This window comes from Petromyzon marinus, chromosome 27, assembly GCF_048934315.1.
Source record: "Petromyzon marinus isolate PM22_M1 ecotype Great Lakes invasive population chromosome 27, UKy_Petmar_22M1.pri1.0, whole genome shotgun sequence".
NCBI lineage: Eukaryota > Metazoa > Chordata > Hyperoartia > Petromyzontiformes > Petromyzontidae > Petromyzon > Petromyzon marinus.
In genome coordinates, this window is record NC_133693.1 from 7,795,605 (window position 1) to 7,820,684 (window position 25,080).

Genomic DNA, 25,080 nt, shown 5'->3' on the forward strand with positions numbered 1-25,080 from the left:
AACGGTGGAATCGGTCTGGCGGAATCGATTCGGCTGTCAGTGACGTCGGCCGGGTCACTCAAGCAGCCGGCGATGGCAGCCACCGGCGCGGCGTTGCTACGCGCGATGCGTCAGGTCATGAGCGCGATGTGCGAGAGTCCGGGATTTGACAAAGTGCTCAGAAAGGTGCGCCCTCGCTCCCTCTGTCTCTCGCTCTCTCCCCGACAGTGCCACGACGTGTCCGCCTCTTTAACTTCCTCACCCGACCGGACCCCCCCCCCCCTTGGCCGGTCCTCCGCCGGCCAAGGGTTGCATCGCTCCCGGCCGAGCCGCTATCCGAGGGACCCACCCGAGGCCTTATACCGGCTCGTGTGCTCAACTTAACCTGGCTTGAATGGCAAACACTACCGATAAGAAACATAAGCAATAAGCAAATATACGAGAATTAAACAAAAGCAGAATAATATTGGTTCTGTAGACTTCCCATAGCAATGTGGAATGTCCACCACTTGAATGAAGGAGCGCAGTGGATATGCAGTATAAGTGTACACGTGTGTGAGGGTTAATGTGTGTGAGTGGAAGTGTCAGGGAACATAGGCGAGTGAGTGGACACGTGTGTGTACGTGATGGGACACGCGTGTGAGTGAACACGCGTGTGACTTTGCGTGGGGCCTGGGAGGTCATGGCAGGAGTCGGCGTGGCTAATGCCCCTGTGTGTGAAGGACGCGAGCTCGGACTGGGGGCGCTGTCGTGTCCGCGTGCAGTTTGCCTCGTATAACTCTTGTGTGTGAGGTGGTGTGTGTGTGAGGTGGTGTGTGTGAGAGAGATGAGTGCAGTGCAATGTGTTTGAGCTGTATGTGTGTGAAATATGACTAAGAGGTGCATGTGTGAGGTGTGTGCAGTGTACATGTGTGAGATGTGTGTTGTGCAGTGTAACCGTGAGGCGTGTAAAGACGCATGTGCTGTGTAATGTTTGTGCATTGTAAATGCATGTATGGGCTATATGCGATGTCGCTGTCTTGTAATTGTATGTACTGTATCATCGTGTATAGGAAAAAGCGATTTGTATGGTTTATAGCGACCTGCAGTGGCGATGAGGTGAACTGCAAACAAATCAGTGATACGGCGTTGGAAGTGGTACACAAACGCAACAAAAAACTGAATATCTTCATAGCACATACACGATAAAGAAGGGCCATTGCCCGAAATATTACCTGTTATATATTTTTCTTTTAATCTGTTGTTGATGAATTTTAAGGGTTTTTTTGCTAAAATTAATATATCAGAAAAGAATGTGGTTCGTTTAGAGCGGTGGCTCCAAACCTTTCAGCACCCAGAGACCACTGTCAACTCTCAAACATGTTTCGCGGACTAGCATTCATTAAAGAATGCGGTGTTTTGTTTAAAAAATCATACCTACAACAGTTCCGTTGACGACTTCCCACGGCCTTGTGGGCCACCAGTCATCCGAGGACTACAATCTGCCACCATCCTGGGCAAATACTCAACATTACCTAACCTAAAGCCAGCAGTGACCAACCACCAGAGCTCACCCCCGTCTTCTCCCCGCTTCCTTCATAGGCCAGCACCTGGGCCCCTGTGCGCTCCTGGGCCCCTGTGCGCTCCTGGGCCCCTGTGCGCTCCTGGGCCCCTGTGCGCTCCTGGGCCCCTGTGCGCTCCTGGGCCCCTGTGCGCTCCTGGGCCTCGCGCAGTTGCACTGCCTGCACACTCGGTAGCTAGGCCACTGTATATGGTGGCTTGTTATGTTTGTTTTGTGTGCACACCTGCAGGTGGAGGTGGTGTCGGCAGAGCCAGGCCACGTGGTTTGCGAGATGCCCGTGTGCGAGGAGCACACGAACCGCGGCGGCACACTGCACGGCGGTCTCACCGCCACTCTCGTCGACGTGGTCTCCACCACCGCACTGCTCTCCACCGAACGCGCTGCGCCCGGCGTTAGCGTCGACATGAATATCACGTACGGACGGATCGCACGGACTTGCACACTGAACATCACGTGCAAACATGGAAACTGACTCACAGAGTGAGCATTACGTATGGACAGAGGTTTCTGACTTACACAGTGAGCTTTTAAATATGAATGTGGTGCATTGACTTAAACATCATATATGGTCATGGGACACTCGAACAGTGGACAGCTCAACCAGTGATGCAAACGTTAACATCACACATTGATGCATCAACGTTGGAACTGACTTGAACAATACCTACGGAAGGTGGACAATGCATTGACTATTCACGTATGAATGTGGGTCACTAAATTGATCGTTGACATCAGTATCATCTGTAAAAATGTATCACTGATCTTAACATTACATATGAATCTGAAACAATGACTTGAGTATTATGTATGAACATGACACATGAGGATGAGCGTGGCATAAAAAGTAACCGTTTTTGTGCATCGTGAAAACTGATGCACGTGCGTGCCCACAGGTACATGAGCGCGGCACGCGTGGGCGAGGAGTTGGTGATCGCCGCTCACGTCTTACGCCAGGGCCGAACCCTCGCCTTCGCCACCGTCGACATCACCAACAAAGCAACCGGCCGCCTTGTGGCTCAGGGCCGGCACACCAAGCACCTGGGCAGCAGCTAGCCCTGATCTCTACCTTAACCCTAACCATAACATTGGTCCTGCCCTGGAATTAACCCTACCCTGGCCATAGCCCTGAAACTACTTTGCCCTGACTTTTCCTTTAACAACATCTGAACAATTTCGATTTAAAGCTTTCGTGACTGCAATGATTCATCTTCTTTGGTTCTTTCGGTAAAGTCACGTAGAATGAGAATAAAATAATAAATTGATAAAATAATATAACACAATAATATTCTCACGACGTTTCGGCCACAACGCAAGCGGCCTTCATCAGGTGAAGGGACGAGACTGTCTGGTAGGACAGAAGAAGAAACATCTGAACACATTCAATAACCCTGACTGTCACCATAACTAGAATCCTGTCAAAACCCTGTCTCTAATCTCAACCCTTTCATAACCCTGTCTCTAACCTATTCTAACCATAAACCCTATTCCAAACCTTAACCATGAGCCTAAACATAACCTTAGCCCTAGCAATAACACTACCCAAACTTTGCCTTGATCCTAATATTAATACTGCCTAACCCAATTCCCACCTTACCCTTTTCTCCGCAACCTTAACCGCAACCTTTGTTCTGTCCTATCCTGACCTTACCCTACCGGTGCCCTTACCTTAACGATGACTCCTGCCCAGATCAGTGTCATCCAACTTGTCCCAACCCTGGCTATCCCAATTCACTCTTAACTAGCACTGATCCACCCCTCGTCGAATCCAGAACAGATGGGCTGAACGAACCAACATCAAAGTCGTCCATGTTATACCCTGTGCCTTCTAGCATAAATGAGTCGGTTTATGAAGCAATGCATCATCCATTTGCTGTTGTAAGACGATAGGACATGTGGTGTCTGCACATAGATCAACTCTAATTTTTAACACAGCCACTCAATCGCACAATAATTGTACTTTACATATAACCACGTGTGTTTGTTCATCTGTTGGCTCTGATTGAGTTTGTGCTTTGACTTGGCAAGCAATGAGTGAACCTCCTCTGCAATTTGATGCATCGTTAATCTGTGTTACGAATTTGTCTCATTTGTGCTATCTTGTTTGTGCTGTTTGTCTCGTGATACTTCTTGTTGCACCTCCAGTTAGCATGCTTGGCTATGTACGGTGTAACAAAAAGTTCAACAAAATACGTATTTTTAGTTCTGTTAGCCTTAAGGTAATATTTATATTTAATTGACATCCATAAATATTGGATTTCTCTCCGCTCATTTTTCCCTCGTGCTGCTAGCCATGTTCTGAATATTGTCAACATTTTCAGCAGCAGTACTCAAGCACTGAAACCTACAGCAGAGCTCTGAAAAAAAGCCTGGTGGGATTTTCATAACAAATCTTGATTGAAGCTTTTGTGACTGCAGGAATCTATACTCTCTCTGGTTCTTTCAGTAAAGTCACGTAGATAGAACAAAAATAATAACAAAATTAGCATCCAAAATATTTTGATACCCGCGATACTGCACTCTGAATACTCATCACACTTCAGATATTCGGCACGGTTGCGCACACCTGGAATCCAACACTTTGAAGGCAAGGGTTGATGGATCACGCAGATTTGTAACACTTGCAAACACACTGGACTCTGAGATTTGTGATTATTTGTGGTGCTTCGAGTGTCAGCCCCTCATGTGTGTGAGTTTCCTCCGAGTACTCTGGTTAGTTCCCTACCACTCAAATGGAGTTGGCCAAACATCCCAAATGCAGGACCCTCCTGTAGGAAGTCTTGAGACTGCATGAGGCTTTCCTGGATTAAGGACATATTTCCACCCATGCAGACCACGTCTGACCCCTCTAGTGTCACAACTAACCCACAGCAATGCAAGCTGTTTTGTTCATACTCGAAGCCATCCTATCGGGATACATCCGGAAATGTTTATTACATTACTTGAAACATAGTAATGACGTGGGTTTCATAGGGTCTGATGGGAGTGTGAGGAGGAGCACGGAGTACTCGGGGGACTGAAACGGGGACTAATATATACTGTATACAGTACTTTATAATAAAATGTAAATTCATACCATGTGTATTGTGGGTTTGTAAACGCTCCTGTGGACACATACATTGATTGGTGATGCTGCTGTCATTTGCAGCGTTGTACTAGCACCATAAAACAACACAATCGCCAACAACAGCCTTAAAAATAAAAAAAAATATCTGTGACGTTTTGGGCAACGGCCCTTCTTGATAGCATAGAACAACCCCAAACGTCTTCTCTTATTGTTTCCCTTTACAAAAAAAATTTGAGTGACTTTCTACTCAAATCAACATTGAGACGGTGCACGTCTTGTTTACAGCCCTAAGTCAGTGGTTGTAAATTCTACATTCATTTGGCGGGGCCGAGTCTATTTAGGAACAACCACTTTAGCGGCAGTGCCATTGACGAATGCGATGAGTTATTTGTATTCTTAGTTCTTTCGGTAAAGTCACGTTGAAGGGAAACAACTAAATAATAAAAAATATATAAAACAATAAAAATTCTCACGACGTTTCGACCATAACACAAACGGTCGTCTTCAGGTGTGTTGGTTTGCATAAATTTATTTTTAAACGGTGTATTTATTTATTTATAAAAAAACGTTAGCGCCACGCGCAGCGATTTGGCAGTTTATTTAGGACGAGTCCATCTATATTCTGAAAAGAGGAGGGGGGAGACGAAATTGTTTTTGTATGCTGCCTGAAAGCCACTGTAAGCGTGAACAATCAATTAAGACCTGAAATTGTTTATCAAATCTTTCCAATGATTGCTAAGATAGAATCCATCTTCTCGGTTCAAATTGTCTCTGTGCTTGTATATGTGGATAGCCTCATGAACGAATCTCTCATGGTAGCCAGATGGCTTACAAAGAACCTCTGTCTTGGAAAAGTAAGCCATCTGGCTACCATGAGAGATTCGTTCATGAGGCTATCCACATATACAAGCACAGAGACAATTTCAACCGAGAAGATGGATTCTATCTTAGCAATCATTGGAAAGATTTGATAAACCATTTCAGGTCTTAATTGATTGTTCACGCTTACAGTGGCTTTCAGACAGCATACAAAAAAAAATTCGTCTCCCCCCTCCTCTTTTCAGAATATAGATGGACTCGTCCTAAATAAACTGCCAAATTGCTGCGCGTGGCGCTAACGGTTTTTTTTATAAATAAATAAATACACCGTTTAAAAATCCATTTATGCAAACCAACACACCTGAAGACGACCGTTTGTGTTATGGTCGAAACGTAGTGAGAATTTTTTATTGTTTTATATATTTTGTTATTTTGTTGTTTCCCTTCAACGTGACTTTACCGAAAGAACTAAGCATATGAATTACTGCAGTCACGAAAGCTTTAAATCAAAATTTTGAGTTATTTGTACTCGTGCACCACCGCCAATGCAGTATCACAGTTACTGCTGTTCTATGAAGTCGTCTATTACTACTACATACCTGTCAACCCCTTATCAGTGCCAACCTTATTACAGACCCAATGCAGACCTTATTGGTAACCCCGTGCCCTTATAAATCTCAACGTTCATCCTACAAAGACCCATCACACGGGAGAAACACAACAGACGTGTATTGTTGTTGCCCGTATTAAAACGGCTCTACACCGTGGGGACCTGAAAACTCAATTTCCTTGTACAAGAATACGGGTAAACCCTATGGATTTGACTGCTATGCCACTGTGTATTTAGATTCCTCCCTGTAAAGGTCACGCGGGGTTATCATTGAGGAATGCGTTGAGCGTCCCAAACACCGGTTACGTCATCGGAGGGGGGGTGGGGGCGGTGATGAGGACGCGTGTGATTGGTCGATGTGAGGTCACGTGGACCTAGAGGCCTATATAAGGCAATGTGAGGGTTACATTTTCGCGGGAACATTGGTAACGTGATTCGAGTGGCGAGTCTTCACCGCTGAGAGTTCGTCGTGTGGTTTTGTTAATCTCCTCGCGTCTTGGACTTCTCGTCTCCTCGTCTCCTTATACGCGGGTAAGTAAGCAGCACTAACGAGAGCGCGGCTTTGGTTCGCGTTATTAAATGTTCCGCGAAGCGCGGCGGATTTACGCTCCGAGGCCTGGTGGGTTTGGGCCTTTCCCCAATGTGGAATTGCCTCGTCTGAAGCAATTAAATATTTAAAACAATGGTTTAAGATTAATTTAAATGTGTGTGTGTGTATTCGGAGTACCGCCTAGTACAGACCAGCCGCCAAATAAACTGCATTGAATGTAAGTAATCGTTTCCTTGAGAGCGCGTATAGTTTTGGAGGGAGAATTAATATCAGAGCTCGCTTTGTTTTTCCGTAACGAGCGTCGTGGCGAATATTCTCTAAGTGGTAAACGCAGACGATGCTTTTATTGTAACCATTCTCCACATCGAAGCTTATGCTTGCGTTACGTAATTTTACGTCGAACTGGGATGCATGTCTTAACCGTGTGGTCGGCCCTTGCCTATACATCTGGCGTTCAATTTTGGCTTAAGCCTGACTGCTGATGAGACGCTGAATGTCGAAACCTTTGTGTGGACGGCTCGTATATTAGGGAGCCGTATCGTACATAATGAAACTGAGGACGTGATAAGTGGGTAAAACCCGTTAACGCTCTCTTAGCAACTGGCCCTCGGTTTGGTTGTGCGAGGTTTACTTTAACGGCACTGAACCGAAGACCATTGGCCTGGGTGTTCATGAGGCTACCCTTAAAGTTGAATCCGGTGATGGGTGATGACCCTGATCCGGCCGATCTGTTTCAAAGACGACGCATATTATCCAGAGCGTGTTTTGTTTGCATGTTCACCACAATGTACGTGGTTAATGTAGACTTGATTCCGTGCAAAAAAAGGTTTCAAATTTACTGTTTGAACATCTTAACGTCTTTTATTGCCATCCGGTTGCTTGTGTGTTTCGTTTTGATTTAAAGTTTTCGTGACTGCAGGGATTCATATTCTTGGTTCTTTATATATGTTATTTATTATGTTATTGTTTGATTGTTTCCCTTCTACGTGACTTTACCGAAAGAACCAAGAATGTGTGTTTCGTCTTCAGTCTGTGTGTAGGGAGACCGCTGCGGTAACGCCTTTGCTGAGAGGCGGTGAGGCTGAAGAGAAAAGAGGTTGCGGGAAGAAGGGAAGAGACTACGAAGATGAGCACCGGGCGCAGCAGAGTCAATGCCGAGGTCGAGAACAGCTCCGTGGGTGTGGTTAAGGCGAGTCCTGCACAAGCGCCCTCGCGTCGTAAACATTGAAAAGAAAGGGGGCCTTGCCTCTATACACATCCTGGCAATTCATCAGTGGTTGGTTAAAGCAAACTTTATGATGCTGATGAAAGATTGAATGTCAAAACCGGACCAGAGTGCTTGTGTTGAACCAATGCTGCTGAAAATTGCACTCCTGGAAGGCTGTGTGACTTCTGGAGATGTTTTGTCATTTGTAAAAGTGTTTCTTTTCAAACACTTTCTGGTCGAGGGACCGATATGAGGGAGGCATTTTTTTATGTAAACGTGCAATCATGGAATTACCTGCTCTCGACACTGCTTGTAGAGCAACCGCCACTGGATGGGATTCTAGAGAAGCCTCCCTTTTAGAGTATTTGACCTGCTCTTCTATGCTGGCTCGGCGTCTTTTGAAGAGATGGGATTACCCACACAACCTCCCACCACACACTACCTGTCAATTAACTAACTGATGCCCATTTATACTACTGGGTGGACAGAGGCGAGACAGCTGATCACTGGGAGAGATTGAACCGCAAAGCATCCATGCTCAACATGGTCTGCTAACTTGTACTTAGAAAGGAATTGTATGTAATAGGTGATGTTTTGGCCAATGGTGCCTCTTAGCAGTACGGAGGCCAGACAGTAATGACTACCTCGCTAGCCTGTGAATGAGTTTTTATGGATTGTAAATTCAGTGTGCACCATTATACCATGGCAGCAACATCTAGTCTCTTAGAGCAAATTAAAACCTGCACAACCTTGCTGCTCTTGTCAAATGTTTAGCAACATACCATTGTATCAAACATGCAGCTTCGTGTCGGCAGCAAAAGTTGTACATTACCGAGCTATTGGAATAACGTCCCATGTGTTTTATTGGTTAATTGTGGGCAGTGTAGCAAAATACATTGCTGTACTACATTTCTATGCTACTATGGCAATGCATCCCACCTTCAACCCAGATGTATCAACATGTGTAGCTTTGTAAAATAACTCCCAAGTGACTTGCACCGAGTAAAGGCACTCCTCTAGCAGTGGATTTACAAAAACGATTTGACATGTACAGTCCTAGGTATGGAATAATTAAGCCAATGGTTCCATGTATCATTTAAATTTGAGTAAATTAAATTCCATAATCGGTAGTTTTATATTTGATAATCTTGTTTGTTGTTTGACTTTTTACAGATTTGCGCATCATATTTGCCTAAATTGGATATGGTTTGCATAATCCATAATACTTTCACTAGGCAGCATGATAACGAATCCATCATCACTTCGCTGGTTATTGAAGTAGAGGCTGGGATTTCATGAATGAAGCCAGATCTCCTTTGCATAGTCCTTACTCCCTGCTTGGCTACCCAGTCCAAGTAGCTTGCCTGCCTCTAGCCCGGGGGGGTACCAGGCAGGGAAGTACACCTGCCCAACTTGTGGTTATGGTTATAGTACGTGTACTTTTCACAAACTTAACTGACTTAACATAAATTAATGATAAAAATATATATTTGCATTTCATCTCATCGTGTTCATGACGATTGTAACAGATTATTTACATTTGGCACTGAAGTAGTCTGTTTCTGACGTGAAGAATACAACAACAAATGTTATAACTTTTGCCTCCAAAAATTACTGCAGGTGGTCGGTTAAGGTAGGCTCCATCTAAAATTCTAAATGTTTAAGCTACTAATTTTCATACTAAACACGATCCCCTTTTTTCTTGATCATAGTTAGTTGCCACATGTTAAATACGACTCCAAAGTCGATTGGAGTCTTCTACTGGTTAGTTTTTAAAAACGATGGAATTAGTTTGCAGTTCGGAAAGTGTTTTTTAAAGGCTAAGGTTAGGCGACCCAGCGACCTCTCCTGCTCGTTTGAGTGCAATTGCTAGCCATAGGAGGTAATGTCCCTGTGAAGTGTTTGTTTTTGTGTAGGGGGTGCTTTTGGGGGCACTAATGTGATTCAGACAGGTTCCTGCGTTAAGTGTGGTGTGTGACTTTTTTATGCTTGTTGTTTTCAGTGTTAACTTTCCCATGCCTCTGCGTCCCCGCCTCCCTCCTATCGCCTTGCTTTGGCACGCATTCTGGGTGTCTACGCACAAAAAAATCCTATTGCTCAAGACGGTCCATTTGGTGAACCTCGTTATAAATCAACAAGCACTTGGATATTTTGGATTTCTAACAAGAGTGTAATATGCCTGTCATTGGGTAATTCCATAAGAAGCTGTCTGTAAGCTTCTCTCATTCGTTGGTCTCTTACCATAGGTAATCTGTAAAAAATTTGTGTGTAAGTTGACCTGAGCATTTCAGCAATATGAACTATTGCCAACAAACTTAAGAAAAACCTAGTTTATTTGTTGTGGTTTAATAGTTTCCCATCTTTGCTTACATAAATTATGAGTTGCAGTAACAATTTGATATGAAGAATATTTTGTCAATATATTTACTTTTTGAATGTATGAGCCTCCAGGTGATTGGGGAGTAATGTGAAACCCATTAAATACAACACATATATCGAAGCCTAATTTATGGCACAATCCGATGCCTATAATGTGATCTGAGAGTCGAATATGAATTATTCTAGCGTATTCTAAGTATGTATTACTTGTACATCCAGGGTTTGGACGTGAATTGTTGCATTATGATTATACACCGCTAGTGTGCAGGTTTTTTGTGCATTCATTGGTGACTGGCTTCAAACTATCGAACAATGAACCCAGTTTGCCATAACTCTTGCCATGTACACCTATGCTGTTGTGTCCAGAGTCTGACACATGTTTGAGTTGTTGCTAGTCTTTTTCTCATGAACAAAGTTAAACCGCCTTATCCAATAGCCTATATAGGGGCTATTTGTTTATTGGGCTGTCTTGGATCTGAAACATGTGGCTGCCCAGATTTCATACCTAGGGTCTTGGCAGTGCCAGCTTGGGGTTCAAACACTGCCATTGTGAGCAACCTCCCTCTCTTTGAATGTGTACGTAAAATCACTTGTGTCACCCTGATCGTGGGAACCCAGAGAATCCATCCAAGGTCGCTCCATCTGGCTGTTTGCTCAGCAGTAAGTAGAACGTGGTGGTGCACGCCTTTTAAGCCAGCGCTTGAGAGGCAAGAGTTGGTGGATTGCATGGAGATTTGTTAAATGTCCAAACCTGCTGAGCTGCGAGATAGCTCGGCGAGGATGGTACAGCAAATGCTTTCATTAATAAGTCTGTCAGTACAGACGTTTGTTATATTGTATGCATGGTGGGTTTTCTCAAGCTCTGATTTCTGCCCACCTGAAAAACACTGGAAATTCATAATTCTACTTTGACGTTATTGCATCTGCATTTAAAAACCTTTCTGGTCTTTTAAGAGGAAATTGTCTTCACTGCTGAGACAAGATGAATCTTGTTAATCAGAATTGCATGTTTATGCCTCTTCTAATGCTGTTTATCACTTAATCTTATGTATATTTTTTTATTATTACTTTTCCCTGATATATCACTTAACTCTTTATATTCTAATTAGTTTGATCTTGTTTTCTTTTGTGTTATCTCCAAATGTTATCCTGTTTGTGCGATCAACATTTTGTGAGTTGAATTATTTATTAGGAACTATCTGAGCAGCACAGTTTTCAGAACAACATTTGTCTCATGACAGTCAAACCAATACATCAATGCTTAATAGTATGTTAAGTGCAATTTCTTGTGTGCTGTTGTTGGTGATTGGGCCGAGACCAACTTGTTACACTTGACAACCAGGTTTGGTCATGGGCAGTCAACCTGGATTTAAAACCAAGGATCTTAATGAGTTGTGCAACCTTGTACTTAATTGTTTTGATCAATCTGTATTGTTGCGCTCTAGATCTTTTTAAAAGCACTCTTGTGGTTTTAATTGTAGGGTATTTATTCTAGGAATCGGCCAATATTCACAATTTGGGGCCATCCCAATAGAATCTTGTCTCGGTAAATCTTTCCTGATAATACTTAAATTAGAATAGTTTTATAAGCTGAGTACTGCTGCTTGCAGGGGTGACAAGATGCTAACTACCTCACCTGGTATACACGAGGTTGTGGGTTTGATCCTGACGTCTGCATTTGGAGCTTGCATGTTCTGCTAGTGGTCGCGTAAATTTTTGTCCGGGTATTTGGTTGCTATACATTTCTATATGATAAACCACTTTGTTGAGCTATGATTTGTGGCCAGGTCGCTTCTGAAAAAGCGATGTAGCTTAGTGGGCCTTACCTGGTAAAATAAAAATGTGTTTAGTGTGAGCGCTCCTGGGTCTCCGCTGCACCACTCCACGCTGCACCGTGTTTGCTTAGAGATAAACGCTGAGAACGGCGCAAGTGGCACATTCCCACGCGGTTCACCCAAGACGCGCGTAAGAGCGTGTGTGCTTTGCGTTGCAGCTTTGTCCACCCACTTCCCCTCCCCGCAGAAAAATTCGGTCCATCGTTATTTACCGTGAATGAATTTCTTTGTTTGGCGTAAAGTGGGCGCTCACCTTGACATGATGTCGTGTTTGGTTTCTCAAGCTTAGATTCTGCTGTCGCGCCAATCATGTTTATACACTCAGTACATGGGTGTCTTTTTTTAGTTAACCTGGTGATAGCCGACTGAGATGCACATCCCTTCTGGTAGTTGGGAAGGTCTCTATCTCACCCTGTTCACACGAAGACTGGTGGAGTGTTCCTCTCAGTTCGCTGCCCAAAGTCTGCAGTAAAAGTTGTTAGTCTCATGGCAGTGGTTGGGCAGTTCATAGGTTGACTACCATTGAATTCCCGCAAAGGGGAGTCCAGTAACGAATATCAAATGACATGAATATTGGTGAAGGTGGGGGGGAAATAAAACGCCTTTATCATCGGGCATCATACATTTCCCATTGGATGCAAGCCGTCTCCATCTCGTACAGTCCTGCAGTGTACCAGTTCACCCAGCATCTTCACACAAGCTGATTTCTTCACATCTCATCGTTGCTCATTCTTTGGGGCACATTCCTGTCCTTTGCTGCAACTGTTTCTAAACCACCAGCCCTCGTACCTTCTAGCTACGTGTTTTTGTCCATGTCCCCTTTGACAGTTAATATGATATATTTTAACCTGCCTGTGCTCTCTGATCCAAGCGTTGCTTTTTATATAGCGGTGAAATTGCGTTGCTTCCCGCTTTGTTAGTATTCATGCTTCTGGTCTGTAAAATGCTGATATGCAATGATTAATGGTTAAACACTCTTCTGTTGACACATTGGTATTGCTTTCTGTATCTATTCGTATTTTATAAAAGCACTTCTGCTCTCGTCTGCCTTTATAAAAAAAAATGTTCTTTTATCCTAATCTGCCTTAAGTAGCTGTCCTGGGTAAATATACTCTGCTGTCTTTTATGAGTTATTACCCTCTTGGCATTCTTTTGCAAACTGGTTGTACTTGACCTTCGTTTTGCTCGTATTCTGAGCTCAACAGCCTCTTTTAAATGCTAATATTTTCCTGTAATTCGATCCGATTGGACATTATATATAATGGCTATCAGCAAATACGAGATGTTTAATTTTTCCTCGCGTTACACTTGTAAATCAAATTAAGTACCAAAATACACGTTTCAAAAAGAGTTGGACAAGGCGACTTGCTTTTGCGAAAGACATTCACGGATCATTGGCCTTCCTATTCTAATGCTGCTAAGTGTAGGACTGTCCTGAAATCAGAGTTAAGACCATATTAATGATGCAAAAATAAAAAAACACATTCTTGGGTAATCTGTTTTTGTAATACTTCCAACATCTAAAAATGTTCTGTCCTTGACGACTAAAGTCTCTTTTTGGTGTGTGTGACCCTAAGTGGGGTTTGTACCATCAGCTGGGGTGGGCAATGGTTTTAACGCACAGCGCTCTGTGTGGAAAGTAGACTTCAAATACTAATCAGAGGTCACTTAAACTTCATCCTTCAGCAGTCCATGAAATAAGGAGGTCTGGGATATCAATAGAGTTGTCCTATGCAGACTTCCCCCCCCCACCACCATCAGAATACAGAATTTCCACGACTGGTTCTGAGCTGCAAACAGGAGATGAGCAGCAACTCTCTGGGAACTTTGACTTCCAACTTTGTCTCAACCGTGCCCATTACCTGCCGCAATAAATTAGTCGTTTCGAATGGAAGCAAATAACATCTGGCTTTGTGCTTGATGCCAACGTGGGGGTGTTAACTTTGTGTGTGAATAGGGAGCCTTGTTTGTGAATGACACATTGACAATTGAATTGCTGCTTTAAAGTTTTCAGGTAAACGTTGCTGTGCACCAAGGTAGAAATAATTTTGAAAAAGCATGACTGGGAAGCGATCTCTAGGCAGAAGTGCTTCACCAAAGTAGTCTTTGGTAAAGAGTTCTTGTCGCAGATTCATGAAGTTTAGTGCGAGCGACCTAATAAAAAAGGCAGCTTGCAAGCAAGAGTTTGAGAAGCGCTTGAAGAAATTGAGCATTTTCAGAAGCATACCTGTAAAGTAAGCTTTACAAATCGCAGCCCTTTTGGCAATCCACTATTGGATGAAAGCCTCGCCATACCGTGTTGATTGATTATAGGTATATTTTGGTCGTAATTAATGCATTGCCAGGAGGGATCGCAATAGCTTGTGAAGATCTTCGTTCATCAGTGGTTTGAAGCCCTTTGATTCCAGACATGATCTTTAAGGAGATGCTTCATCCAAGTGCTTACGTAGGCTGCCTGTGAAAGCTATAGATCATCTAGCTGTGTGAGCTAGGGGAGGTGCTGAGCACCTGCTGTGCGGTTAGCAGACCCATGTACAGCTTGCCCAGTGGTTGTAAATCTCTGCTGGTCTCGTAACGCTGTCGAGGTGGTGGCCTGAGCACCACCAAGCGGTGTGGAGGTGTCTCCGCTCACCCGTGCAAATCCCCATCGTACTTCCTGTGCGGGTCAGTTAATGATTGCTGCGCCCCTATCGCCTTACTAATTGGTGTCGTAATATTTAACTGTTCTCTTCACGCTAAGCCTGTGGTTTTTGTTTTTATTTCTTTATTTTTCACACAATGACTGTTTTGTCGACGCTGCCATTGATTTTTTTATTCATCAAGAATGTTCACCGTTTGGCGGGTAGGCTGGCGGGCAGCCGAGCGAGATAGAATCGCACTCTTGTCTCCTCAACCGCAGCTGTTAATATTGCACTGCTTGTGCACTTTGCCACATTTGTTAACTGAGGGCTGACTTGCCAAGCCCGCCAAAGCTCCATTTCGTGAAGGAACGTTTAAGATTGTTTGCTCCGCCTTTTGCCCCGGGTGACTTGAGCTCAACGGGCACCGAGAGGTTGCGTTACCTTCATCCGACATCATTCAGCCTTTGGGCTATGCGTGTGCATCGCACGCCGCTCCCTCCACGGCGATTTGGGGAGCGGAGGCGGCGTTTTTAAGATCGACGTAAGTGCGCTTGAATGATTGCGCGCCTCCTTACACATCCCCTCGTATAGATTTGAGTCGGTTTTTGTGCGAAGGTGAAAGTGTAAATTTTGATGCCGTTAGAAATCAGTTGGCTTTTAACTACATACCTCTGCTGTGGATGGGGTTGTTCAGCATATGTTTAAAGCTTTGATGCAACTTTGAATTGACTTGCATAAGACTTTGTTGCCATAGGGCAATTCTGGGCATGCTAACAAAATATATTTAAGAGCGTTTGACAAACTTTAGTAACAATTGTTTATTTAAAGCTCGTGTAACCACTGGTCACTGCTGTGGCACTTCTCCTGCAAACCAGGCTGTTTTGTGTTGCATCTCCTGTGAGAACGAACATCCAAAGCAAGTCCCGAGGGACGGAAAGCATTAGCAGCAGTGAGGCATTGCTGGATAAATGTGTTCATTAATGTAAGGACATAGCTATGCAGTGGTGGTCACTGATGACCCGTAGATAAATATCCTATAATCCCCACTCAAGGATTTGTGATACCAGTAGGGTGATGCCAGAAGGTATTGATACCAAAACTGTTGTCAATTTATGTTCAGGGCTCTACTCTGAGTATGATATTTTGTAATGCATTGCTATGGAATAATACAAATTGTATCCCTATTGGGCTGTCCAACTAGACTGAGCCTTTATGTCTGCAGAATCGCTTTGTTTCGTTTTTGGTCCCCTTGTGTTTACAGTGTCTATACTAATCCCTACATATTGCTTTTTATCAGAGTTTTACAATACAGCCAATGACTTGACATTGCTGGTTATCAAAGTTCTGTGTGAAAACCATTGCCCTAGTGTTATGGCCTTGGCTTACTATTTTAAAACTTTTTTTTTATATTAAGGCCGAGTGAGCTATATAGCTCTTTTTCAGAAGCGACCTCGCCACAAATAACAGCTCGACAAAGTAAATTATAATGTGGAAATGTATAGCAGCATAATACTGTAAACGCATGATTCTAAAAATATGGAGGGGAAAAACCGAGGACCCTGAGAAAAATCCACGTTAGCACAGGGAGAACATGCAAACTCCAAATATACAGGTACCGTCAGGGTTGGGATCGAAACCATGACTGACCTTCAGTAGACCAGGCGAGGTAGTTAACATCTCGCCACTGGTGCCCTTTTTAGGGCAGGCATTTTTTTTTAGGACCGTAGCATGCGGGGAAAGTGTGCAGATGCATGTGGTGATGACTTGGTGGTGGTAGTGGATAGGTCTTGCCCTAAAATGTAACCTCTCAGGGCATGAGTAGTGTGCCTGTTGTGGGAGCAGGAGTGAGTTTTGGATTTGAATAGACTGAGCCGTGAAATTTTACAGACAGGGTCTAGTAACTCTGGTAACTGATTGTTAAGGAGTCAAATTTGTGTTTTGCGATGCGCAAGTACGTCTGCACATTGCCCCCTATTATTCACTTGCCGTGGAAAGTGGCACATTAACTTGAATGTTTAAAGATTATCCATCCTGTAATTGTATAGAAAGGGATGTGTAGTACTCTCCACCATCTAATGGCTTTGAACTGACATTTGCTTGGTGTGTCCGTTTCATCCTTGTGGTGTTTATGCTATAATGTTGTAGTGTCCCCGTAATGTTCTTGAAGTGCATGTGCATGGCTGTTAACGTTTGCCTGTGTTTTGGCCTCATGAGTACCAAGTGCAGTGTGTAAAGGCATCTGCATTGGGGAGACAAAGATGGTTGCATGTGGTGATTAACAGGTTCAACAAAATGTTACTCTTATGTGGTGAATAACACGAAGTTGAGCAACAATCACGCTTGCCCTGTTTGTGCTTTTGGCAAATAACAGGTCAAGTGAGGTGCTTGAATTGCTGTGGTTGTGTGTACACGTGTGGTGAATAACATGCAGCATTCATAATTGCGGTGTGGTGGTGTACGTGTGCAGAGTGGAGTTCCAATGGGCGACGGTCTGGCTCCAAGGCCCAGGCGGACGCTGCAGGAGATCCAGCCGTGTGTGCCCCCACAAGATGCCACGAGGCGTCTGATGCAGGTGTGATCTGCGGCGCTGACTAATGCGTGCACGCAGCTGTATTCTATCCACTGCTATGCTATATAAAGGTGTTCCCGCGTCCCTGTTCCTTATTAACTAAATTATTTTTTTTATATTCTTAGTTCTTTCGGTAAAGTCACGTTGAAGGGAAACAACAAAATAATAAAATATATATTTATGAAAACCGACACACATGAAGATGACCGTTTGTGTTATGGTCGAAACGTCGTGAGAATTTTTATTGTTTTATATATATTTTATTATTTTGTTGTTTCCCTTCATCGTGGGTTTACCGAAAGAACTAAATATGAATGACTGCAGTCACGAAAGCTTTAAATATATATATTTTTTTACCATGTAAGGCCCACTGAGCTATTTAGTAGTTTTTCGGAAGCCACCTAGCCATAAATTGTAGGTCCAATGAAGTGGCTTGTCATGTGGAAATGTATAGCAGCAGCCAAACACTCTAAATGCATGTTTTTAAATGTGGAGGGAGAACCCGGAGGTCCCAGAGAAATCCCCACGACTACGGGGAGACCGCAACTATATATAGGCGTCAAGGTCGGGATCGAACCCATGACTTGAATACCAGGCACGTTGGTTAACATCTCGCCATTGTGGCGCCCCTTATTGCAGTCCTGCTAAACCACAATCGACTTGCTTCTCTGTATGAGATAATCTCCTGTCTACACCTCTACATTTATCATCCTGTTTAAGCGTATTACCTACTTTAGCTTCAATGCCATCACCAGGCTTTTATTGGCCATCAATCCCTCATCACGATGTGTCCTGGCAAATCCCACTTTTCTGAAGTCAATGTGATATGATTTATGACTTCCCTTTTTAAAGCAGCTTTTAAATTCTTAAATAATTTCCTTTAGTTCATTATCATTGATTGTTATACTGACCCGTCAACAGCCTCCGACTTGATGCGCCTTCTCTATGGCAATTCAACAAAACAAACACCCACACAAACGTGATTGCAGGTTTCAAGAGGGAAGTTTATTAGTAATATGGAAAGAGAGTAGCCCTTACAGATCAGGCTAGAACCTTAAAGCACGAAAGACTATTGTTGATGCTGCTTGAGGAGAGTATATGCAGATAAGTGTAGCAAAATATTTATTACCCCAAGAAGTGTAATTTTAAGGTGAAGGGGATCTTCTCTGTTACAAATGAAGAGGTAACTGCTGTCCTTTGAATTATGAGAAGGAGAGCTTCCAGAAGGGATGGAATAATGATTGCTAATGAAATAAATGTGGAGCAGATGTTGGATAAAAATTGGCAGAACTGTGCTGAATGTTTACACACAACTTGTATAACCTGACCATGGAATGATGTCCTCATTTAATGCTTCATATTATAGGCTACCTCTTGGCGCACTGCACGTGGGTGTCTCATACGTGATCTCCTGACACACCAACACCGTGATCTCTGGGGCGGCGCTCACTCAAGCTGCCTTATCCCTTCCCGCCCTCTCGCTGTGGTTGTAGGCGGCGCCAAACGGGAAGACGACGCAGAGACGACAGACGGCGCTCGCTGGCTGCAGCAGTCGAGATGCGTATGCCCTCATGGTTCAGGGTGAGCGTCTACACGTGTGAACAGCCACGGAGGCTCGCCTCTCTCCATCCCCTATCTGACAACGAAATAAAATTAAACAATATAAGAAATGATTGTTCAGCATCTGTTGGTCTCCACCTGCAATGCACAAGTAATTGTTTACAGCTAATGTGATTGTTCAGCATCTGTTGGTCTCCACCTGCAGTGCACGAGTAATTGTTTACAGCTAATTTGAGGAAGTAAGTCTTGAGTGTTCTTGACTGAGATCATCAATGCAGTGATATGGGTTAGACCGATGGTTCCATAATTTCAGTGTAATTCAAGCAAATGCACCCTCTGCAGTTCTGATGATGCGAGGCACCTGCCATCGAATATTGGACCTCTGAGCGCATGCAGGGATGTACTTTTGCAACATCGCAGACAAATATGTTGGTCCCTTATTGTGTAGGATCTTGAATATAATAATCGGTATTTAAATTCGCAATCGTGGTCAAGTGGTAACCGCTGTAACTATTTGAGCAGAGGAGATGCATGTTCATTGGAGGAGGGGTTCACTAAAAAGCTGACGTGTGTTGCGTTGATCCCCTCAGAGGATCCGCCCCCGGAATACTGGCAGCAGCTGGCGGAGCAGCGCAGACGGGCCTTGGCCCAGGCGCTGCAGGAGAACAAGCGGGTGAGCTGGTATAGAGGCGCGGTTGGTTAACCGGCTTGCCCATTTGTTTGTGCGTGTAGGTTATTTTTCAGCCAATATTGATTCATAAGATTAAAAAAATAATTCGCACCATGTTATGATCTAGACAAATTTGTCTTCAGATCTTCCATGACAGCACATAGCCAAACAAATAAAATTATAATTTACCGTTTCTATTCCGACCGTTCTGGATCTTGTGTTCAGGGTGCTTCACAGCGTTTCAAGCAGAACACCGTGCCTCATGGCTAAATGGGGTTGAGACGTGTTCTTTAACTTACAATAATAATCGCCACAATTGAACACTTTGCACATATGAAAGTTCAATTGGCTTGGCTGTGTTGGGTGGTAAATGGGCTTAATGTCACACATTTGGCCAGATTATTGCGGCCTAACCCACATTAGTTTTGAGCATCAATATAATTCAATTTGCAAAATAAATGACTGTCCATTAAATTAGCAATTGACAGCCTGCCTAATGTATATGTTTTGCAATTGTGTCGGCATTATATGTTGTAAAGTTACAATGCGTAGAAGGCTTTTATTTACTGAACTGCATTGCCATAACTTTAGAGTAATTCCTGGAAGTTCAGCAAAGTAAAAAAACTAAGACAAATATGGAATTATACATTTATAGGGAACTGATATTGTGGTCGCCATGGCCTGAACGTTGATATTGTGATGTTGAAAAATGATAGCACAGGGGCCCAAATGTTTGCACAGTTTTTGTGTGTGCGCACCTGTCGGTGTTTGTGTGCAATGGTGATGCGGTGGAGAACACAGGTGCAGCGCTGGCCACAGCGCAGCCCCTCCTGTGTTAATCTGAATAACAGCTCACTAAAAGCACTGGCCCCCTAAAATAAATAAGGATACATTGGTAATATTGAGTATTTTTTGTTGTATGTATGTTGAACTTCGTTCTCGCCGTTTGTAGCCAAAGGTACTAATCGGAGGTTCTTGTGGGGAAATGTGGTGCAGTGCTTTACAAATTGCTCCCATCGACATGGCTAATATCGTTGTCAAGAATTATCTCAACCTGTACTGGGTGTCCAATGGAACGACTCGGCTTTAAATGAGCATCCGGTGCGGTGTGTGAGCATCGCGACTGGGGAGTCGAAGGTGGCCAGAAGCGGTTGGTACTAGCCACTCGCCCTCGTGTGCCGTGCCAGCCTTGGTACTCTCAAACAGCACTTGCCCCAACAGTGTGTTAAGGCTATATGGGGGATCTTTGTCTCTGGTAGTTGCGGCTTGAGCTGGTGCAGCGCGACCAGGAGATCGCGGAGCTACGACGCGAGAATGAGGATCTCTCGGAGGTGGCCGCCCACGTCGACTTCCTGGCGACAATGATCGAGGTAACAATCGCTGCGTCCGCCCGCCCGCACGGCCTGGCAGTAACGCCGGTGGCGTATCGCGTCTGTGCCGCCTGATCGCCGTTTGTTTACTCCCTAGTGGCATCGTAGGAGCACCACACGATGGTGTGAGTTGTTAACTACCTCGCCCGGTATACAGGAGGGTCATGGGTTCAATTCAGACCCGGACACCTCCCTATATTTGGAGTTTGCATGTGCCTGTGTGGTTGCATGGATGTCTCTGGGTCCTCTGGCTTTATCATCCACATTTAGAAACATGCATTTCGAGTTTTTAACTGCTCAAAATATCCACGTGAAAAGCCACTTCGTTGAGCTAGCATTTGTGGCTAGGTCACTTCTGACAGAGCTATATCGCTTGGTGGGCCCCTTACCTGGTTAAAATAAAAAAAAAGATATATAGTTTAAAAATATCCATAAGAGGTTTTTTTATGGGTTAGATCGCGTAAATATATAAATGCGTCGTTAAAAACCGCCACCACCCGACACGGCCAACGAGTAAGGGTTGTCACGTAAACAGAACGTGCCAATTCGTCACTAGTGCAGCACACCGGTGTGTTGGAGAGCCAAGCCACAATGTAAATGTTGTGGCTGGGCTTTTCAACACACCGGTGCTCGTGATGAATTGGCATGGTCTGTTTAGGTGACAATCCTTACTAGTTTGGGTGGTAGTGGGTTTTAACGACACTTATGCGATCTAACCCAAAAAACCTTATGGATGATATTGGTCACAAAAGCCTACATGTTAAACTAGTTTTAAAAATTGTTAAGTTTAGATCACTGTTCATAGCGCCCTTATTTCGGCTCTCTAAAATGAGTAGCGCTCTGCAATGTGGTATAAAGGTGCCAATAGTGGTGACATTATCTTTTACAAAATATACTGCATGCCCATGTTGGCATATGCTACGGAAACTTGGACTCTAGAAACAATGCAGCAAAGTAGATTACAAGCACTGGAAATGTGATTCTAGAATTGTGGCCGCTAAGTGATTGAATTATTGGTGTCGTGGAGAAAATTGTAACATACAAGTTTCAGATGCCTCCATCTCTGTTATTCCACAACTTTTTTTTTTACACATCCTATCTGCCACAAGGCCCACTGGAGTGCATCATTTTGGCATCATTGGTCCAACACAAACATCGCCTTGACTGTTTTGATACAGTGCCTTGGCAGCAGTTGGGCTTGCTTGAATCTGTGCTGATGAACTGTCAGATGTTAGTGGCAAGGACTTTGTTTAGACAGGTCTTCGCTCAATGCAAAATTATACAAGGGTGCTTCAAAAAATATCCGCACTTCGGAGAATTTGCAACATCACCACAATAAATGTGCCTCTGGGCTCTGGAGAAGGTTACAAGCATGTGTTGACAATGATGGTGAAAAAGTCGAGACTCTTGACTTTTTGAAGCTGTTAACATACACGTGTTTATCATGTTACAGTTTATCCATTTGTTTCCGTTAAAAACGATAGTCCCATATAAGTGATTTTTTTTTAAGCACCCTGTATATAAAGAGCTAAATTTGGAACAGAAGCATGATAGGTGATGCATGCCATTTGAAATAATTTCCATCCTTGACACGAGACCCCTTTATCACAAACCCATTTGTGTATTGACAGCATGCCTGCTGCCTGGTCGACAAACTCTTGCAAATCCATTTATGCCTCCTCACGTTTCTCTCCCCATGTGACAGAGGCTGACTGGGGAGCGTCCATCATTGGAAGAGGAGGCACAGGTAGAAGAGGGGGAGGGAGCGGCTGTCCAGCAGGACTAGCGAGTGCCGATTTCATCAAATCTGCAACGTCTCATGGTGTCTGAAACAAAACTCCCTGGGACTTGAGACCTCTCGGCCTACCAGTCGGAAGCTTTGAACTCTTTAGTCTGGGCACCTTGGCTGAAACATTTGCAAGACACGTGCTGGTGACTGCTGCTAATGGTTGCTCCAATGCACCCATGTGCAGCGTTAAGGATCAGGTGAAGTGAGATCCAGCGGTTCTCTTGTTGGCGTTGATCCGGACTGCATTGTTCGAGAAGTTCAGATACAAGACCCTATTGGCTTTAAGCGATCGCGTTTAACAGTGTCATTTTAAAAAGGAGCCTTTTCCACGTCAATTGTCAGGCGAAATGAGTATACTACTCTTTGCTTAACATTTGTGTGCATATTAGCTAGTCTGTGTGGAGCCCGTGTAATTGTATGATTCCACTCTGAAAAATATGTTCGATGGCATGGAAAAGCATTTGCTTTTCCGCCAAAATGTGTCCATACAGTATAACCTTTCGATGTAGCCTACTGGGTTATACTACCAAACAGTGACTGCCAGTGGTCCGTTCCAATCTAAGGACACTCCTTCCAGTTTTTGCTATCATCAATTTATAATAAAGTATGCACTGGCATTGACTATGAAGGTTTGAAGTAACTTGTACTTGGATGGACCAGGGGTGGTGGATGTGAATACTTGAGCCATGTGAACTGAAGTGTAGTCGCTGCCAGTGTTTTGGTCATCATCCACTTGGGCGATTTAAAGACAGTCGCACCATTTATCAACTGGCAATTAAATTATTAATCGCATGACCTGAGGTTTGCATTATGGAACAAATTGTTAGTGTATCATACCTTCCAAGCACACCGTTTCCATTGGCAAGATAACTCTGTCACTGCCCTTTGCATTGTCAAGTTTCTGTTAATCTTAAATGCGTTGCCGATTGCCATAACACTGCCCAAGAGCATCACCACTTTTTAAGAGTTTGCACAGACCTCACCGTTTGCCGCTCCATTCTGCCAAGGAGAAGGCATGAGTCTGGTGTTGCTTCAAGCTCCTAGTGGCTTCTTGTTTAACTGCTACAGCAGACGCAGTGCCTTTTTTTTCCCCACTGCATGCAGGTGCGCATTGCATCTTAGTTTTGTGATCCACTTTTTTTGATGGTGACCAGTGGAGGGATTTATCTCCTAGTTGCAATCTGTCATGTTTTCTGCAGCGTGAAATGACGGGTGTCTTAGAAAATTAAGTATTTTTTATCTTTGCTTGTTGACGCGATGGAATGCTGTGTTACATTAGCCAGTCTATGGGTACAGACTGTTTTATTCCTAATTGTGAACACATTTGTTTAAGCGCCTTCAGGATAGTTTTTTTTTTTCAAATTAATGTTTTGCCATCCCAAAAAGGTTGTGGATCCTGAAGGGTGGAATTTATTTTGGTACACTCAGCCATGTTCATGGCAGCCAGTGACCCCCTCGTTTTAAAAAAGTTTCGTTTTACCCACTACGTTTTTGCGCCTTGCAATTTCACCTTTAATCTAAATAAAATGTAAGTAAAGCTGTTATCTTGATGGTGGTTTTGTGTGGAAATACTCGTATTGAAGGTTGATAGATTAATCTTGATTTGAAGCTTTCGTGACTGCAGGAATCTATACTCTGGTTCTTTCGGTAAAGTCACGTAGATAGAAAATTTAATAGATCACGAAGTTTCAATCGCAATACACGCGACCGTCTTCAGGTGAGAGAGCTGCTGAGACAAGGTCTTATATAGGATTGAGATGGATGCAGCCTCAGGGTAAGAGGGCGGGGCTAGAGATGATTTCCCTGAGGCTGTGGAAGAGGCTGTATAGTGAGATTAGCATGTCAATACACGAGCTTAGTATGTCGCAGCATCGGTGACTGAGCAAGAAGGACCTCCAGCCCGTCAATACAAAGACATCCAACCTAATAATGCAACTCTGAGTCGGCTAAAATCGCAGGAAGGATGGAAACGTCACAGCAGGTTAAGACAAACCTGGTAAATCGCATCCTTCCAATTACTGCTCAAATTGTACCCATCTTGTCAGTTGAAGTTGTGTCTATATCTGGCTTCATGAACAAATCTCTGATAGCCAGTGGGTTTGCGGAGTACCTTTGTCTTGGAAAAATCAATTTCGTGTGTGCCCACAGTGTACTTGGCAACGGCAGAGGTATTGGTCCTACCGTGCTTCAGATCTGCCTTGGAAACGAAACGACAGGTCTCGGACCGTGTTCGCAAACACAAGGCAGATCTGAAGCACGGTGGGACCAATACCTCTGCCGTTGCTGATCATTGTTTTCCAAGATGAAGATACTCTGCAAACCCACTGGCTATCGTCAGATTTGTTCAGGAAGCCATCTAAATATTTAAACACGTACACAACTTCATTCGAGAAGATGGGCACAAATTGAGCAATCATTGGAAGGACGTTGATTAACGAGGTAAAGTCTTAACCTGCTGTGATGTTTCCATCCTGCGATTTTTAGCTGACTCCGAGTT

General features: G+C 43.8%; 2 protein-coding genes across 2 annotated transcripts; both read left to right on the forward strand.

Moving 5' to 3' along the window:
• The first annotated feature begins 22 nt into the window (after positions 1-22).
• Positions 23-4,612, forward strand: ACOT13 (acyl-CoA thioesterase 13). The gene is made up of 3 exons (XM_032961598.2): positions 23-165; positions 1,770-1,954; positions 2,434-4,612. Exons 1-3 carry the CDS (start codon positions 73-75, stop codon positions 2,591-2,593), a joined length of 438 nt encoding a protein of 145 aa, XP_032817489.1. The 5' UTR covers positions 23-72; the 3' UTR covers positions 2,594-4,612.
• Positions 4,613-6,418: 1,806 nt separating this feature from the next.
• Positions 6,419-24,125, forward strand: GMNN (geminin DNA replication inhibitor). The gene is made up of 7 exons (XM_032961594.2): positions 6,419-6,564; positions 7,613-7,772; positions 17,093-17,197; positions 18,688-18,775; positions 19,345-19,427; positions 20,684-20,794; positions 22,500-24,125. The coding sequence occupies exons 2-7, from the start codon at positions 7,710-7,712 to the stop codon at positions 22,578-22,580; spliced, it is 531 nt and encodes a 176-aa protein (XP_032817485.1). The 5' UTR covers positions 6,419-6,564; positions 7,613-7,709; the 3' UTR covers positions 22,581-24,125.
• The last annotated feature ends 955 nt before the right edge of the window (positions 24,126-25,080 follow it).